This window comes from Platichthys flesus, chromosome 3, assembly GCF_949316205.1.
Source record: "Platichthys flesus chromosome 3, fPlaFle2.1, whole genome shotgun sequence".
Taxonomy (NCBI): Eukaryota; Metazoa; Chordata; class Actinopteri; order Pleuronectiformes; family Pleuronectidae; genus Platichthys; species Platichthys flesus.
Genome location: NC_084947.1, coordinates 26,337,394 through 26,352,750, shown reverse-complemented (window position 1 = coordinate 26,352,750; position 15,357 = coordinate 26,337,394). Strand labels below are relative to the sequence as shown.

At 40.6% G+C, this 15,357-nt stretch overlaps 1 protein-coding gene across 1 annotated transcript; it reads left to right on the top strand.

Moving 5' to 3' along the window:
* The first annotated feature begins 1,272 nt into the window (after positions 1-1,272).
* nelfb (negative elongation factor complex member B) lies at positions 1,273-13,678 on the top strand. Its single transcript, XM_062384879.1, has 13 exons — positions 1,273-1,730; positions 2,791-2,951; positions 3,040-3,139; positions 4,184-4,414; positions 4,510-4,695; positions 4,795-4,907; positions 6,218-6,320; positions 7,651-7,746; positions 7,913-8,055; positions 8,904-9,010; positions 9,862-10,003; positions 10,861-10,969; positions 13,165-13,678. Exons 1-13 carry the CDS (start codon positions 1,614-1,616, stop codon positions 13,321-13,323), a joined length of 1,767 nt encoding a protein of 588 aa, XP_062240863.1. The 5' UTR covers positions 1,273-1,613; the 3' UTR covers positions 13,324-13,678.
* Positions 13,679-15,357: the final 1,679 nt, after the last annotated feature.

The following is a 15,357-nucleotide window of genomic DNA, read 5'->3' as shown; positions in this document are numbered from 1 at the left end:
TTTAGTGCCCCTTTTCTTTAATCAACATCTCAACCAGCATTGAAAATCAAACACTCACACATGGGCACTGGGGCAATTTTTTTTATTATCTGTATAAGATAGGGGATTAGAAAGTGGAAAATGCATAGAATAGATTCAAAAGGAAGCGTTAGTAATGTATATTATATCACTTCATTTGTTTGCTTTTAAAATAACTATATTTGTATTGACCTTGATTCATTCTAATTCTCGTTTGCCACATATTTAAGATTAAGATTCATTTATTTGTCCCAAACACATGCACAGACATGCACAGGCAAACTCATGCAGGTAGGGAAATTTAACCTCTGCTTTTAACCCATCTGGTGAAGTACACACAGAGCAGTGAGCAGCCATGTACCGTGCCCGGGGAGCAGATGTTGGGGGAGTAAGGTGCCTTGCTCAGGGGCACTAGACAGGGTAGGGAGAATCCTCTTGGATTTTTGGACAGATCAATCCAGGTTCGCCTTTTGTTGTTTCTCCGTGGAGTCGAACCAGAGACGAACCAGAGACCTTTTCTGCCCATAGTCCAAGTTTCTCTCTCCCATACGAAACAAAAAGTAACTTTGTAAGTAAGTAACTTTGACTTGAGCATAAATAATATGGCACAGAGGTTAAATCATGATCGCACCTTCAGTTTCTTGTTAACTTTGTTAAGCTGGAACAGACATTTTCTCTGATGCTACACTTTCAGTCCTACTTTCAACATCTCATACATAAAAATATTTAAACTAGAAATCCCATACTGTGGCTGCAAGCGTCAATAAGCGTCAATAATAATAATGTCTATAGTGATGAAAAACCTTGATTGTAATTGATTGTTATTAGATTTCATGTTATCACAAAAAACGAATAGCACCTGCATTCATAAATGTGATCTGACAAGGGTAAATGGCAGATATTAACCCTGTATGCTGTCGTTAATGTTTGTTAATGGGATAAAGTAAACATCTGTTAAGTTCTTTTATATAAATTGTTACGGATGTCTTTATTTCAAAGCCAAAGAATGCTTGGGTCCACCAGATCAACAAAAACATGAACACCGACCAAGGTTACAGGGCTTTCTCTACTTGTATTTGTTTGCTACTTCCAGTGAGTGAATGATAGTTTGATGTAGCACAGTGGTAACCTGGATGTGGTCCACTGAAAACACTGTCTTTGTTCTATCGCCTGTTATAAATAAAGTTGTGTATTTTCAACCTGTTGTGAGCGCAGTTGGGATTTCCCTTCACACCTTTGCTTGGTCTCATGAGGTTTTCCATCGGGTCCTATGAATCGTGGTAAAAAAATAAGAGAGATTTTTGTGTTTGTTTATTGATTTAATTTGAGTTTTCCTACGCGGCATGTTTGACTCGGACACGGACTAGAAACCGAAACGGGATAGGGACTTGGAACCTTTTCCGGGCTGTTGTTTCTGACGGAGTCTTTGCGAGGCTGCAACACAGGAAGTGTGCCTTGACAGAGTGAGCCGTAAATATATATATATATCTATGGAGCGAGCAGGCTGATGTGTTGCAGTGTTTTGAGGCAATCGACTGTGTTCACGTCCCACATTCATACACCAGAGCTCCGTTTATACCAAAGGGTGAACAGCCATGATTAAACCGACGATGTTTTCCGGGCTGCCGGAGCTCGGCATCTCTAACGGAGAAGATCTGAAAGAAACTCTCACCAACTGCACTGAGCCTCTGAAAGCCATTGACCAGTTCCAGGTAATATTCAGTTGGTTCGCACATCAGCCCAAGCTGCTAATAACAAAGCCATGTTTTCTAAAGCGTGTTGTTTCACACAGTGAGTGAAGAACTGTAGGTGCACTGCGTAGTTTTAGTTAGCTACGCTTCCCTGCTAACGTAAGCTCATGTCATCACTGCTGCAATGGAAGACCAGCTGAGAATGTGGATGTTGCTTCAACGTGCAACAAGTTCACCCGAGTATGTGAGGAATATGAAGTCACTGTGAGTGATGATGGAAATCAAGATCTAACGAGTCAGTATTTTTCGCAATAGGGATGTAGTGTCATCTTATGAAAATAATAATACTCTTTATCTATTTAGCACCTTTCAAAACACCTTCACAAGATGCATTACAATTTCAAAAGGACAAATTCAAGGCAAACAATTGAAAGTAATTTGGAGATCATTCAACATTACAGTGTCAATTAAAGAAGCAAATGTTGCAAATGAGGAAAGGGTAAAACAAGATCAAACAAACCATTGTAAAATTATTAAAATAGTGTATATGATCAGAACTAGGAGAAAGTACACATACACAATTGTGTCAATATTGGAGGTTTAAAAGAGGAAAAATTGTTTGCTCAACTCCTCAGGGAAGTTTGTTCTAATTATGTTTATTGAATGGTGCTTTAAACCGTTACTCTTCACAAGGGGGTATGTTTACTTTGTTTTATATTTACGGTCAAATTAAAGGGTTAATATTGATTTTAATAAATACCTATTTTGACAAAAACAATATACAGTTCAGCTGCTGCCATGCTCCATTCTTTCTGCTGTGAGGGGGTAGATGGAACGATGAAGTGGTTTGAGTTTAGGAAGAGATTTATCTCTGCTCTTATTCGAAGCCTTAATGTTAAGTTTTAAAATAAGTTCAAAACATTGTGTTCAGTCAGATGAGTCAAAGAAGCACTTCTTAACTAAAGTGCTTGTTACCTTTTTATAAATCCAATGTGCTTAAAGATTTCAATGGTGTCTTAAATGTTGAAACTGAATCTGGAGCTAAAGACTAATGAGTTTTTGATGAATTACCTGTCTGTAGATGGAAAATGGCATCCTGCTGCCAACTCTCCAGTCTGCTCTTCCCTTCCTTGACCTCCATGGAACACCTCGGCTGGAGTTTCACCAGTCTGTCTTTGATGAGCTCCGTGACAAGCTGATGGAGCGAGTCGCCACCATTGCAGAGGGCAAGGATGAGGACAGGTGTGTTATCGGTTGTTTTGACTGTATAATATTCTCTGAAGGAACCAGCTCAGGTGCAATTGTGCTTCATTTTTTAAACTGCTTACAGATACAGGAAGCTTGAAGAGCTGCTGGAGAAGAGCTTTCCACTTGTCAAAATGCCGTCCATTCAGCCAGTGGTAATGCAGGTGCTGAAGCATCTACCCAAGGCAAGTGTTCTTTCTTACCTGTTGAAGACTAACATTTAATCAGTATTCACAGTGTCTGTGTTAACATATACTCAGTCACAGAAAGTTGTATTAGAAGCAACACCACATTCAGACTGACACTGGATGAACTTTGACCTGCATCGCTGCAAATGCAGGGTTTTAGTTGTGGTTCAGATTAACTGAAGAAAAAAAAAACATCAGTTTTGAATGACGGGACTTAATGCATCTTGAGTCAAAGCAATGAAGTAATCCACGGTTTCTTAAACTGACTGCGTTAAGTGTTTAATAGAAGGGGAATGATTGACAAACTGGAATGGCTCTCAGTCGATCTCGGTCTCTGTCAAGGCCCAACAGACATTGATATGAGATTGTGTACTTACACAGACTCATGTGGTTGTTCTGTTTGACTTTCCCACCACAAACAACCATCGCTACAGTGATTGGGCCCTTTTTTGAGGTGGAAGCAAACACAACACGTGGGGTGTAAAAACATTCCTAATTTTGAATAACGAATAAGGCTAATGCATGACACGGTTAATCTATTGATATCCCATCAGTGTCTGTAAAGTTGACTTTGAATAAAGTGGCTAAGAGAAGAGCTGTATTTATCCTATGATGAAACATTGATATGCTGATGGCTTTGCTCTATCCCAGAAGAACAAGGCCTCCAGACACAATGTATTAGAGCCCCCTGAATGGTTTGAGTATGAAAATGATCTGCTATGACTATCACAGTCACTTCATTTCATCCTGACAGCAACACATAAGAGACTTGTTGCACAGCACTCCCCTGTCCCCTAATCAAATCATAAATAAAAAGTCAGGAAATCTCATCATGACTTGGGATGTGATGGTACAGATTTTCTTCTCACTGCAGTGATATTTTTTTTTATTCATATTCTAATCACAACCACGTTTTGCATTTTGGGGTAATCCAAGTTGCAGATGATTCAGGGCAAGTCAAGAGCATATTGTTAAATCAAACTAAGGATAATATATAACTGAGAACTGAGCTTCATTTTGACCACATACTCCATCATGCAGGTGCCAGAGAAGAAGCTGAAGATGGTCATGGGTGACAAGGAGCTGTACAAGGTGTGTGCTGTGGAGGTGAAAAGGCAGATCTGGCAGGACAACCAGGCTCTGTTTGGAGATGAAGTCTCGCCCCTCCTTAAGCAGTACATCGTGGAAAAGGAGGCAGCTCTGTTCAGCAGTGACCTCTCCATTCTGCATAACTTCTTCAGCCCCTCTCCCAAAGCACGACGCCAAGGCGAGGTAAGTGGCACTCATCAGGTTTCTCACACAGACCAACCAAAGTGAAGGTTTCCCAGTGTGCTGCCGTTAACTGTTCAGTGTTCTGTGCACTGAAGGTGGTCCTCAAGCTGACTCAGATGATAGGAAAGAACGTGAAGTTGTACGACATGGTGCTGCAGTTTTTACGAACCCTCTTCCTGCGAACGAGAAACGTCCACTACTGCACACTGAGAGCAGAGCTTCTCATGTCTCTTCATGACCTGGACATCAGTGAGATCTGTTCTGTGGACCCCTGCCATAAGGTAAGGACACAGTGATAGTGCATCAGTTAACATTGTGTTACTGAACATCCCCAAACACTGGGTTTCCAATGTGTTCGCTTTGTGTTTCTGTTGTGACAGTTCACTTGGTGTTTAGACGCCTGCATCCGTGAAAAGTTTGTGGATGGCAAACGAGCCAGAGAGCTGCAAGGTTTCCTGGATGGAGTGAAGAAGGGGCAGGAGCAAGTTCTCGGGTAACGCAATGGGATAAGGGATAGTTCACATTAATTAACTCGTTATCTACCCACCACTATGCCGATGGAGGGGTGGGTGAAGTGTTTGAGTCCACAAAACACTTTTGGAGTCTCAGTGGTAAACAGAGTTGTAGCCAAATCCAATACAATTGAAGTAAATGGTGACTCCTTCTTCAAATGTAATTAAACAATAGAAAAAAACTAGTGCTGTCAATTTAACACGTCATTAACGGCGTTAACGCAAACCCATTTTAACGCCGTAAAATTTTTTATCGCGAGATTAACGCAGAGCTGCCAACTCTCACGCTTTCGCTGTGTGACACACGCTTTTGCATGTTGGTGGTTGACTAAGTCACAATACTTTTTTAAAACATCATCGTATCAGGCCGTCATGAAGTACAAGGAGCGGGCGAGTGTGTGTCTGTGTGTCTGTGTGTCTGTGTGTGGTTCCAGATAGCGCACCGTAGCCCCGCCCCCTGCCCCCACGCACTCGCTCAGGGAGACAGAGTGAGATCAGAGCTCGTTCACGTGAGGCAGCCTCTCAGTGACTCACTGCTTCTTAACTATGAAAACAGTGAAAACACAGAGTTTCTCTGGTCTCAGCTGATCAGAGATCAGCGCCTCAGCTTCTCTATCAGAGCAGAAGCTGAAGTTGGTTTCTATCGAGCTTGAGTATCTGTGTCTGCCTCCAGTCTGACCTGCTCTCGCTTTTTGTTTTAATATTTCGCCAACTAAAATATATATTTTTAAGCTACTAGGCTGCAGCTATATGTTTTTATTTATTTCGAAATAGTGTACTTCTTATTTCATACATTTTCCACAAATATGGGGAGGACTCAAATAGCCCTACACAGTTCTGAGTTTAATTTGTTTCAAAGTAGGCCGACACTTGCCTGTGTATTTTGTTTGTTTGTTATTTTGTTGCTTGTCTGTTTGAGAGGCCTGACTGCTATGTTCACAGCAAATTTGAAAAAAAGAAAATAATAAGCCATGGTTTAACTGCACTATAGGCTGAGTCCTTGTTTACCTGAAATGTGCACTTTATAATTTTATTTGTACCGCCCTGTTTGGCAATGTTGTTTTTCAATAAAATAAAACATTTGCATAAAGCAAGCCAATCCACTTTCCTTGTTGATTTTGAGTTAACTATGACATAAATGCAATTAATCTCGATTAAATATTTTAATCGTTTGACAGCACTAAAAAAAACATAAGATGCCTCAAAACTGCTTGAGGCATCTTTTTTCCTTTAATTAAATAGCTGTTTATCTCTGTTGGGTGCACGAATATAAAATCTTTGTGTGTTCCAGGGACCTGTCCATGATCCTGTGTGACCCGTTTGCCTGTAACACCCTGAGCCTGAGTATCATGAGGAACCTGCAAGAGCTGCTGAGTCAGGAAGCTCTACCCAGGGTGAGGGGACACAAATGACATGATACACAAACATGCCTGTGGGGTCTTGATATTCTGCTGATTCACAACTGGGGGGCACTGTTGTAGTGAGAAACTTAAGGCCAATGTATGCTTCTCCGTTTTGACGGACACGGACAGATAGGACCGCCTTCTCCAAAGTGGAACGCCCTCTCCGGGGCTCTCCGGGGCTCCTCGGAGAGCTTTTCGTGCAGCTCTCATTTTTCTAACTACACGTCGGCATGGCGGAGAGCCCACGGATAGCCCTTGGCTGTGATTGGTCCGCTAACGCCAGCATTGCGGGACGACATCATTTTCGGACCTCAAACTTCCTGTTTCATTCCCTAAATCACAATAAACCTAAATCACAACTACGACTCTATGATTAATGTGACAAGTGTGTTAAGCCAGCGACGTTGTCCGGCTGACGGTGGCTGGTTAGAGCACTTACAGCACGTGTGTACGGTCACATACTGTTATAACGAACTTTGATAACGGGGATAATGGGCTAGCCACCATTCTAACTGCGGTGGGAACAGCGCAATAACCCGCTGACTTTAATTCCACGGCTCATGACACTGTTTCTCAAACACAGTCAGGTTAGAAGCAAACACTTGATAGTAGTTAGTATCGGGTGTCCGTGCTGACTGTGTGTGGAAGCTGGGGGGTGAAGCTAGCTGCCTTCGTGTAGCTTCAAGCTGTTGCAGCTGTTGAATTAGCGACGCAGTTTGGAAACAAGACCGGGGAACCGCTGCGTTAAGACACGATAACATAAGCATTATGTCCCGCTGGGTGTCACTTTATTCAGCAAAAACTGTCGCGTCATCAACAGCCTTTTTCTGTTAGTTGTCATCGTTCACTGTGTGTGAGGAGCCGGGGTGACATAATAAACCAGCGTGGACTTCTTCTATATATATCTCATGAGGTAGGCTTCTCTAAGCTCGACTTCCGTTGCGCCAACTACTGTTCTGGCGGTGAACTGTTTTCAGAACAAAAAGGCTCGTAGAACTATAAATCAAAAAGTGTCCGTCCGGTCCGTCCGTCCGTCACTCCGCAACGGACTCGGAGAAGCATACAGAGGCCTTTAGAGAGCGTTGCAGAAGGGAAAGAAAAGGAAAAAGACCAGTAGCATGCCAGCTTTGATGTAAACAATGCAGTTTTTAAAACACTGAAACATTTGTTTGCTAAGAAGGAAATGCATTCATCATGTTTGTTGGACCTCAGAAACACATACAGTGTGTTTTGCTAGTAACACTTAATGTGTTTTCAAATCTCAACACATGATCAACTCTATCAATGTATCAGCAGCCATTGTATGTATGTCTGTGAGCAGGACAGTTCAGACCTGATGCTGCTGCTGAGGATGCTGTCGCTGGGTCAAGGAGCATGGGACATGATTGACAGCCAGGTGTTTAAAGAGCCTCGTCTGGTACGTACAGCGTCACCTGGATGAATCTGTGCATGAATTCATAAATCCCATAATGTTCTCTTTTCACTGCTAAATAGTTCTGTATGTAAATGATTCAAAAGATCATTGTGTTAAACCCTACTTTAGTTGTTGGTGATCATTTGCCTTCCTGTGCACCCACCCTCAGGATTTGGAGGTGGTGACCCGCTTCCTGCCTGCTATGATGTCAGTAGTTGTTGATGATCATACATTCATTGTAGACCAGAAGCTTCCCAGTGAGGAGAAGAGCTCACTGTCGTACCCCACCGCCCTGCCGGACGCCTTCAACAGGTAAAACACTGCAGGTGGAAGCAGGGGGATGTATGTTGTGTGAATAGTGGGTGTGCCCATTAAGCACAGTTCTACTTTAAATCATCATCACTCTCATCAAGACAAAACCTTTAATGGGTTCAATGAGATACATACACAAAAATGTAAAAAGCCAATAAGGTGACTTTATCTATTGTGTTTTTTTCACAGTATATATAATCATCACGATAGTCAGAACACCATCAGAAAAACTCTCATGCGCCATTTTAAATTTTAAGCTGTTTAATATGTTAAAAGTATAGATTAAAGTCTATATATGTATGGTACTATTATTTTATTAGTTTTCTATTACTTCTGATCCATCTTTTTGATAGTAATAAAAACTATTTATAGTAGTAGTAGAACCATTTTGGTAATAGAAACATATTGAAGTAGTTCTCTTCTACCAGCTTCAGTAATTTTCCTCTTTTTTTCCTGTATATATTCTACCTATATATAAACCCTGATTGAGCTTCGGGCTATTATCTGAACTTGTCAAGTTTTAGATAATATATTAAATTGACTAATCCAAAAAATTTGAAGACTAATGAACTTTTTCAGCACCAGTTTGTATTGTTTTTTTGTCTAAATGTATATTTGGATTTCACAAAAGATGTGCATTTGTGTTTACATTTTACATAAAGTAAATTTTTCTTATATACAACAAAATATACAGCTAAAAACCTCAACATTTCTTTGTCATTTGGATTTGATAATAACTTTTCAAATGTATATACTGTCTGAGTTTTTTACTCCCTAATATAATTTTCCTGTTGAACGATTCCTGAGTGCTCCTGTGATTTGAACTCCTGTTGTCTCTGTTCTCCCAGGTACCTGCAGGAGAACAGAGTGGCCTGTGAAATGGGTCTCTACTATGTGCTTCACATTGCCAAGCTGAGGAACAAAAATGCCTTACAGAGGTTACTGCCTGCTCTGGGTGAGTGTCACTCTCCCTCTGAGACTATTGAGTTCACGACCCTGCCCCATTTAGTCTTTTACAAAATGTAGTTGGACATCTTATTTTATTGACAAAACAATTCTGATATGGCAGTTTCAGTTTTTTTAATCGTCATGTTTAAAATGAATAAGAAAGAAATTTTAACATTAAATCCAAATTAGCAGCAAGTCGTAATTTTAGATTATTATATTAAAGCCATCTTTGTATACACATCAGTGGGCTGCCCTGCATGCAGCTGATACAACTTATGAGCCAGAAATATTATTGGTAGGCAGAGGAAATTGTAAAGCTGCTTTCAGACCTGCACTGAACTCTGTAGACTCTCCAGACATTATCTGGATTGGCTGTATGTGAGATGGTAAACATCCAAATGAGAACCTCGAGACTTTCTCTGGATTTTCTCCGGCCAGGCGACTGTAAAAACTCCAGAGAATATCTGAATAAGTCGAAGTGAGAACACACCATGAGATCCCCCACAGGATCACCTCGAGCGAGTTAATGTGCTGTGTTGTTCATATATGAAAGGGAAACTCTGGAGAAAGTTCGGACCCAATCATGCCGAGTTCATGTCTGAAAACAACTTATATCTGATCAGAAACTACACATGACATTGTGTGAATCTTGTGTGCAAACCACGGAATTTGAATCTTGCATCAGCTCATTTGTTGATTTGTCTTTATCACATTTCATTTAGTTTTTATCGCCTATTTCCTTTAATCAAAGGTAAAATAGAGATCTCTTTCTGCTGATACCTCCTTTGCTAATACATTTGAAGAGCGTTGTACAAGCAGTGTTGAAATAAGAGCTGGATCTCTGCTGTTAATCCACAGTGGAGACTTACAATGAAATGGCCTTCGGGGACATCTTCCTGCACCTGCTGACTGGACACCTCACCCTGCTCTCTGATGAGTTTGGTACAGAAGAGTTCTGTTCAGTTGTGTTTGATGGGTTCCTCCTCACTTCTTTCTCCAGGTGGGTTGAACATTGATTCTGGCAATTTTTTAACTGGTCTTAAGATTTTGATCAGGAGTGTATAATTGCCTGGACATAGACGGCGTTCTGATTTGGTAATAAAATCTGTCCTGAATGTGTCTGATCACTCAAGCCTCATGCAGAAGCATGTGGCCACATTCTTTTGTGAATGCAAATGCATCCTGGTCCACTTGCGAAAGACCACCTACTAGGCTGACGTCTTTCTGTCCTACTACAGTTTCACAATGACCTGAAAATATTTTTAATAGTCTCAGTGCCAAAACGTTGATTTGTTTGTGGCCACGCCCACAATATCAACGCTGACCACAAATTATTAAATAATGACTGATACTTTTCCTAAATTGGTAAAAATCTTTCTTCCTAGCACAACTGCAAGTTTTTCATTGAGTCTCGTGACTCCTCTCTCTTAACTGTTCTCACTGGTGTTGACACACACACACACACACACACACACACACACACACACACACACACACACACACACACACACACAGGGACATCAGATACATCTGTAAACTCCAGGTAACATAATTTGTCTTAATGACCACAAATAAATGACAGTTGTGATTATTTGAATTTAAAAATGGGACGTGAGATCTGAACATAAATGGTCACATGAAAGACACATACTAAACACTGTCAACTTGTGGGCTGATCTCTCTGGACGGATGTTTATGCCAGGTCTTAACAGGGCCAGTGCATTCTACTTTATGAAGGTCAACGCAAACTGGATAACTGACACAGAGAGGATTAAACAGACTGGTAATAAATAGCCTCACCACTCCTGGGCACCCCTCAGCATGACTCGTTTTTGTTTTTTGCGGAATATTTTGCAGTAAAGAGAATGTCCACAGACACAACCTTCGAATGTTGCTGCACCTACAGCAGAAGATGCTGCCGTCATACATGGAAACCTTGATGAAAACTCTTGAACCGCCGAAACAGGTGAGCTTTGTTTCTTCTTTCAGCTTGTGCTATGAAAAGGACGGGAGCTGTAGTGCAGTGTCTACTATGTGTATGGCACCTCCTTTTTTTTTTTTATTATCCTTCAGTTTCTTTCAGTTTTGTGCTTGTCACATGTCAGAAATATCACCAACACACACCCACTTGCTCTAGCTGAAACTCCAGATCATCTCCTGCTGTGTTCTCACATGGGCTCATTCTGACATTATCCCAAGTTCTTGCTAGGGCACTGGAAGAAGAAACTCTAGATCAGTGGCCAACCCGTCAATCGCGATCTACCGGTCGATCTTGCTGTCTTCATTTTGATCTCTGTACTCACTGGCTGAAGTCGCGCCGCAGATCAGCTGTGTGTCCGTTGTTTCACTCGTGATGTTGGAGTTGCAGGTTTATCTACTGCATTTCCTGCAATAACATGTTGCTTTATGTACTAATGTCAGGATTCTACGGTATGAAAATGCGCATCTTTCGGTCTGTCAATAGATTCAAGTTTCAAGATTTTTTATTTGTCAAATGCACAACAATAACATTAAGCAGTCGCTGGCAGTGAAATGCTTGAGTCTCAGGCTCTCTTCTAACAATGCTCAAGTAATTACACACTATACAATAAAATAAAATAAGAGAAATAACAATTAAATCCCTGTTAGACCAAATTAGTGGATTTAGAAGGTGAAACGCTGGCTTACTATTACTTTGAAATGGGTTTGGAAAGAGTTTTAATGTTTATCTGATGAATTTATGTCAAAAACAATTGCAAAATAAAAGCAATCCAGCGTTTCTGTCGATGGAATCCATTCCCTTGTTTAAACTTTTTCATTGTGAAATATTTTCAGGAGCGGAAGATGCACGGCTTCTTTCTGTGAAGTACTGTTCTGTATTTATTTGAGTACAAAGGACTTCTTTCATACAATGCAATAATCATATTCAGGGTTTCCCCCAGAAAACTTGCTAAGCCTGGTGGTAGGGCCGCTAGAGAAGCCGACCAGCGGCCGACCGACCGTGTTTTTTAAAAAAAAAATGTTAAAAGTTGACAGGAATTTTGAAATTATGACAATTATGTGTTATTGACATTTATTAACAATACTTAACATTACATAATACAGTTTACAAACAAAAAAATTATAAATAAAATAAAAACACATATTATTGCCTTGTGCTCCATGTTAATCACTGGCTCAAAGGCTTCAGTGATTGACAAACCTAGAACATGAAAAAAGTGAAAGCTATTAGTTATTTCATAATAGATATTTCATATTAGTAATATATTTACATTATTTATTGTTTACTTTTGCTTTTGCTTGCTGCCATCTCAATGCTTGTCTGGTGGTGTAGAGACCCAATATGTGCGTTTAGCACATATTGCCTGTACGTTGTACAAGGAGCTTCAATGAAAGTTCTCGTTGAGAATCCTTGTGTTGCCCGCTGGCGGTGACTACGACACACCCGGCAAAACATACATAAGAACGACACGCACAAAAAGCCACAGCTAAAACAAAGCGTGTCTAATGCTGAATTTAATAGCAAAATTAAAAACCAGCAGGCTGCTCCGACGCGCTAACGGCTCGCTGGTGATGCTCTCCGCTTGGGGGGGGGGAGCCTGGCGGCCTGCCAGGCCTTTAAAGCACTGGGGGAAACCCTGATATTCGTGGCCATATTCTAATCAAAGCCTATATGTAAAAACATTGTGCTGCAGTAGCAGCTCCTCTGCAGAACATGTTGTGGAACTGAGAAGCTACATATTGTGCAATGTAAATATGAGTTGATATTAATTTAATTATTGTGCTTTGAATAGAAGAAGTTGCATAACTGCCCTTCTTTCTTGTACATTCAGCCTTTAACAGAAATTGCAAAATAATAAGTATGACCCTCCTCAGTGGGTTTCTTGGAAGATATCACGGTGGTAGATCTCGGCTTACGAATTAAAAAGTGATCTTGGACTCGAAAAGGTTGGTGACCACTGCTCTAGATAATGTTTGCCGGACATTTGCGTTCTCACATACTGCCCCTCCACATAATTTCAGGAGATTATCTGGAGTACAATGCAATTCTGAAAGCAGTTATACTGACACAGGCCCTTTTTATTCCGATCACATTTCAGATTTTTAACAGAGCAGATGTTTACATGAGATAAAGCATGCATATGTACTGATACCATGTGTTGCTGTGCCTGGTAACTACAGTGCAGCGAGCCAGTGAAGGAGCTGTACACCCAGCTGATGGAGAAGTTGGAGGCCCAGAAGAAGAGCCCTCCACCACCAGAAGAAGCCCCATCCCTGGATCTAGGGCTGCACCCGGTGACTGTCCCCACCACGGCCTCCACACCGACCGCGCCTATCTAAGACACAGCAGAAATGGAAAGGAAATCAGAATAGTTAACCCGTGACTGTCTGTGAACACATAGGGCTGGAGTATGAGTCTCCTAAAAGACTGGAATTTTTACATTATTGTCTGTTGTACAATTTTTTTTTCATGGAGGTTTAGTTTCTTTAGATGTTTGTCTCAGAGAGGGTTTTCCAGACAGTGTTTTCCACTATTCTTCATCAGTGGGAGGGGGTCTTACTTCTCTAAACTTTGTGCTCTTGCATTGTTGTCCAAATACACTGTTTTTTCATATGTAACTGTTCTATCAGTGTGTTACCTTTTGAATTGCGTCAGTAGTGCAAGAATGGTGTAAATAAATGATTCTTAGTAACACACAGTGGTGATATTGTGTTTCAGCCGAACTGACAAGATGCAATGGCACTTTAATGCAACACCTCTGGCCACATTCAGTCTCGTTAGAAGTAGGTTGATGAGGAAGTGTGCAAAGACCGCAGTAAGTGACAGCCCTGACAGCCACAGATCCCACTGATAGTAAGAAACTGGGCTTTCGCAACTCTGAGAAAAGACTCATCTCCTTTTAGTTTGTTTCAAAAAACTTTATAACATGATAAAGAAGGGAAAGGGTAGTATTGGCTGTAGTATTCGACATGCTCCGAGTCTAAATGATAGTGTATATTTGAATTACAGGAAACTTAAGTTGTCGTTTGCACGTTTTCCTTAAGTCATATCGCTACTATGTCTCATAGGTACATTTTTCAGATGCTTAACAATATTAAGAGCAAGAAGGGATTTTTATGCAAAGAGGGACAAGAAAACATGATCACAATGAGTGTAAAAAGGTGCTGTTTGAGCACGCCATGTAATGTAACACAATCTAACCTATACAAAGTAAAGGCTTAAATGGGTGATTAATTGTGTCAAACCAACTCTGCATCAAATGACTGAATCCTATTTTCACTGCCTCTTTTCAATCCATGTCCTGTGATGTGATCCATTGTCCTGAATCCTCCTACTATGTTCCTTTTTATTTTAAATACCTTTCACGTTAGATTTCCCCATTTGTTTTACACTTTTTATTTAACTTCATGGTAATTTGCCTCCATAGGCTGATTCCACTTTAGAGGTTTTTCTTTTTCTCCAAACTAAACACATATTTTAAAAATTAATAAATCTTAGAACAGTCCCCAACAGCCCCCTTATGATTCAACATTTAAATTCACTAGATGTGGTATGGGGGAAAATGTTGAAAAAATTGCAACTAACATCAACTGCCTGACTGACTTTGTGAAAGCTCTAAATATTGTCTTATACTTTAGTAGTTTCTATTCGCTTGCCGAGTAGTTCAGGTCCGTCACTTGTTGGTGAAGGGGAACTCCCATCACTTTTACACTCGTTTTTTACAACTCAACCTGTAAAAACAGGTTAACTTGTGTATGTGCTTAGTGGCTCTTGAGGATTAATTACGTACCCTAATTACCCTTTAATCAGATTGATTCCACAAAATATTGCTCACCACAGTTGTAAAGAGTGATTATGTGAGTGACTTACTAACCTTTCTGTTAACTCCAACCAGTCGGACCATTCTCGCTCATCAACACTCAACTGCTGTTCACTGGATGTTCTTCTGTTATTGGCTCCATTTTGGGTAAAAAGTCTGAAGAGTGTTGGGTGTGACAATCTCAGCAGGTCAACATTTTCAGAAACACTCAAACCAACAATAATGTCACAGTCACTGAGTTCATATGTTTTCATTATCCTGATGTTGGCTGTCAACATTAACTGTTGTTCCTGATAGGTATCTGCAGGATGTTGGATGGAAATTCACCCCAATGAGTTTTAGGTCAAATGATTTCGGTCTTATTCTTCAGAAGAAACAATGACGTCCGTTGCTCTGATTGGGCAACTCCACGCCTGGCAGCTCTACCAAGGCAGTGTCATAAGAGAAGCAGTTAGTGTGTTACTAGACTCAAAGTACTGAAGACAACTCCAACTCTGGTAAGTTTGTTTTAACTTCTTAACTGTCCATTAGCAGCTGCTGATTACATTACATT